This window comes from Tupaia chinensis, unplaced genomic scaffold (assembly GCF_000334495.1).
Source record: "Tupaia chinensis unplaced genomic scaffold, TupChi_1.0 Scaffold000493_1, whole genome shotgun sequence".
Classification (NCBI taxonomy): domain Eukaryota; kingdom Metazoa; phylum Chordata; class Mammalia; order Scandentia; family Tupaiidae; genus Tupaia; species Tupaia belangeri.
Window position 1 is genome coordinate 808,725 of NW_006160005.1, and position 3,744 is coordinate 812,468.

General features: G+C 61.4%; 1 protein-coding gene across 2 annotated transcripts in view; it reads right to left on the reverse strand.

Moving 5' to 3' along the window:
• Positions 1–3,744, reverse strand: part of PIK3R5 (phosphoinositide-3-kinase regulatory subunit 5) — a 101,213-nt gene that overhangs the window by 4,917 nt on the left and 92,552 nt on the right. The window contains exons 9-14 of one of the 2 annotated variants that reach the window (XM_027774913.1): positions 3,678–3,744; positions 2,253–2,336; positions 1,272–1,995; positions 1,018–1,171; positions 599–724; positions 99–224 (exon numbers count right to left, since the gene is read on the reverse strand). In XM_027774913.1, the coding sequence (XP_027630714.1) occupies positions 99–224; positions 599–724; positions 1,018–1,171; positions 1,272–1,995; positions 2,253–2,336; positions 3,678–3,744 (1,281 nt within the window). Of the gene's footprint in view, positions 1–98; positions 228–598; positions 725–1,017; positions 1,172–1,271; positions 1,996–2,252; positions 2,337–3,677 lie in introns of both variants that reach the window. The other variant, XM_006156402.3, reaches the window with a different exon arrangement.

The window sequence follows — 3,744 nt, forward strand, 5'->3', positions numbered from 1 at the left end:
CGGGCGGTCGGGCCGCGCTGGCGCGGGCAGGCTCGCAGGGCGCAGGCTGAGACCTGGCGGGGCAGCCCAGGCCCGCGGGGCGGGGAGAGGGCCGGTACCTCGGTCTGGTAGACCTGCAGCAGCACCGGGCGCGCGGCGAAGCGGCAGTAGTACAACAGCATGTCGGCCAGGATGGGCAGTGGGGCCGGGGAGCCCTCCAGGGGCCGCGACTCCGCCTTCAGGGACTGCTGTGGCCGCAGTGGTGGTGGGGGGCGACCGGAGGGCAATGAGCAAGGAGAGCCAGAGAGACAAGAGACACACACAGGGGCAGAGAAGAGCGATACCGGGGCAGAAGAGTCAGGGAGAGAGACGGGAGGTGGAGGCGCCCTGCCGCCATGCCCTCAGTGCACATGGGCCCAGCTGGACACCGCCAGAGCGGAGGAAGGGAGCTGAACTGTACAGTCCCCAGAACCCTTCTCTGGACCCGCCTCCTCAGGACCCCAGCCTTTGCCCCCAGTGCCCCCCCTTCCCTGACCTGCCTGGAGGCTGCAAGCTGGATCCCCCATCCCGGGGCCTGCTCCAGGGAGGGGACGTGGGGACTTGACCAGGGGACCCCTACCTGGCACAGGACTTCAGGGGGCAGGTGCATGAGGCCCAGCACGTTGCGCTCATACCAGGGGTCCAGCATGCCGAGGTAGTGGGAGATGTCATTGGTGCTCTCCTCCCATGGGGCTGGGCCCAGCTCCTGGGGGAGGGACGCGAGTCATCCCGGCTACCCAAACCTCCGGCCATCCCAGCTCCAGGGCCCATGGCGGCCCCTGCAGCCCCACTGAGTTTCTCCCTGGCCTTGCAGAAGCATGCCAACTCTTGGTCTCTGTCACATGCCAGAATGGCACACCCAGTGCAGGGCAGAGGCCAGAGCAAGGCCAGGCAGGAGGAGGTGCCGTAAACACAGGAGTGCTTTCTGTGACCCCACCCCGCTTCCTGTCATATCCGCTCCAGGCTCCCACCCCATGTGGCCCAGGAGTGGGGACATACTGCAGAGCTGGGGTGTCTGGGGGAGTCTCTGGGGAGTGGGGGCGTCTGGCTGTGAGGGGCTGGACAGGCACTGGGGTGGGTCCGCTTCACAGGCACGTAGAAGAACTGAAGCTTGAAGAACCGTGTGAGGAGCGGGCGGTTGTTCTCCAGCCGCCTGGCGAAAAGAAGAGGGTGAGAGGGAACCCTTGGTCCTTCTTGGACCTGAAGCCTCAGGCTCGGACCCCAGCATGCAATGCCCCCACTATGGCCCTCACCGAAGGTTGCTGTATGCCCGGGCCACTTTCCCGGAGATCCGGTCAGAGCCGAAGACCACAACCCGGAGCGTGGAAGCCTTGGGGTCCTCGTCCCCACTCAGGAAGGGGCGGCGGCGCTGGTGGCGTGAGGCAGGGGCCAGGAGCCAGCTGGGTAGCTGGGTGCTGAGCTTAGGCTGGGGCAGGGAGTGGGAGCGCTGGGCCCGGGCTGGGGGTGGCGTCAGGTCGTCCAGGGGGCTGCAGAGGCTCCCTGCTCGCCGCAGGGGTAGGGCTGCATCCGGGCTGCCCTCCAGGCCCCGAGAGTCCCTCCGCAGTACTAGCTGGCTGGTGCTCTTGAAGAGTTTATAGATCCTGTTGAACTTCTGCCCGGGCCTCCGGTGGCCTCGGCGTTCCTGGCTGCCAGGCCTCCTGGGCCACTCGGAGGAACTTTCCTCACTGTCCTCCACGTACCCACTGTCCATGCCATCCGAGAGGCCCGAGACAAAGGAGTTCAGCAGCTGACGGGACAGGGCTGGCCCTGAGGCCTGGGAGGAGGTAAGGGACAGAGTGGAGTCGCGGGATGCCAAGGAGCTCGTGGAGAGCAGTGAGTCCCTCTCAGCACAATGCCCGTCAGTTTCCAAGTCCTCCTCCTCCTCTTCCTCCTCTTCGTCGTCCCCCAGAATCCCTGGCTGGAGCAGCTCCTGTTCCTTCAGCCGGATTTCCTGCAGCAGGATTTCCTGCAGGATGTCTGAGGGGAGCACGTGCAGCGCTGTTTGAGTACCCGCATCCCCTCCCGCATCCCTTTGGCAGGTGACAAGCTTGGGCAGAATGGGCCCAAGGAGGAGCAGAGGGGACTCAGGGCCAGCCTAGGACTCACAGCACTGCCCCTGCTCTGCTTAGAGCCTGCTCGTGTGGGAGAGCTATTGCGAGTGGGCCCAGGACCCGAAAGACAGCTGGGGCAGCCCGGGGGTGAGGGCCAACCCCAGAGCCCGGCCGGCTCCTTACCAAAGCTGTCCTGGTTCCAGCTGTAGGTGTAGCACCTGGCCACGGGGATGGGGATGGTGTGGAGCTTCCCAGGGCCTGCAGTGTCTGTAAGGACAGGGAAGGCGGGGGGACCAGCAGATGGTATAATGGTTATGTCGCTGGACTCCCAAGTGGAAGACCACAGTTTGCATCCTGGACCCGGAGGCTTAAATACTCATGCTGGGCTCGTGTGCATGCATGCCCAAGATCCCGAGAGAGGAGAAGGGATTGCAGCATGGCCATCCCCCCTGGGTGCTAATTTCTTGCTTTCTGGCTGTCTCTCCAGTGAGCGTGCACACCCTATAGCAAATACCTCTCTCTTTTCTCTCTCTCTCTCCCTCTCTCTCTTTTTAAATATATATTATAAAGGGTGCACAGGGACACAAATGCATAATTTCTCTACACAGTAAATAACTGGATTTTATGTTTCTAAAAAAAAAAAAAAAGAACAGAGAGGGTGGGAGAAGACTGGGAAGGACTCGTGGAGGTGGCCAGCCCAGGCCTCTTGTCTTAGCTGAGAGACCAGGGTCGGGAAGCACCAGCATGCGGCCCCACCGCGGCACGGGCCAAGGCTGTGGCAGACCTGAGCTGTCTGGCTCCTGGCCAGAGGGCCTTTCAAGCGCCCTGTGTAGATGCCATGCCCTTTACTAGCTGCATCAAGGCAGCCAGGTCCTGCCCATCGAGCCTCACTTTACACCATCCGAATGCGGAAATCATGTACTAGTTGAGAAAGTTCTTCGGAGGACTATGGTAGCAGGGACTGCTCATTGCTCCTCCAGATCTGCGCTCCTTCCTGCAGCAGAGCGGTAGAGAGGCCCTTTCCCGGGCGCCTTGTGGACAGGATGGGCCGTGTGACTAAGGTGGGCTTAGAGGAACGTGTGCGGGCAGGACGTGGGCATCTTCTGCACCATCTTCCTCTGAAAACCCAAGCCCCTCACCCTGAGTGAGGACTCTCTTTTCTCTTCCCACATGACACCAACATGGTGACGACACGACCTGACCCTGAAGACAGGAACTGTGGCCGAGAGGATGGTGGGACAACCAGATGCTGAAGAGGGGCTAGATGGTACGTAGAGGAGCACAACTGGGCTCATAGGAAGGCCCCCAGCTTGCATCCCAGGGTCTCCCTGGACACTACGGGCATGCGTGTTTATGCCTGCCATCTGGCCTGGCTGAGGCTGGGGGTGGATCGTGGTATGAGGACCCTGTTGAGGATGCATCTCTCTTTCTCTTTCTGTCTTTCTCTTTTATGACATAAATTAAAAAATAAAGTAAAAGAAAAAAAATGAAGAACCTGGGCTCCTGAGTGACTGTGTGGAGCAGAGCCAACAGGCCAACCTGGGCTATACGACGCAGCGGCTCGGACGTACTATGGAGAAAGAGCCCCTGTTCACCCAAGAGCCTCACCTAAGACCCCAAGGAAGCCAGCCTTTTCTCCCACGGCCTGCAGCTTGGTCCTGAGCCACTGGCGGGC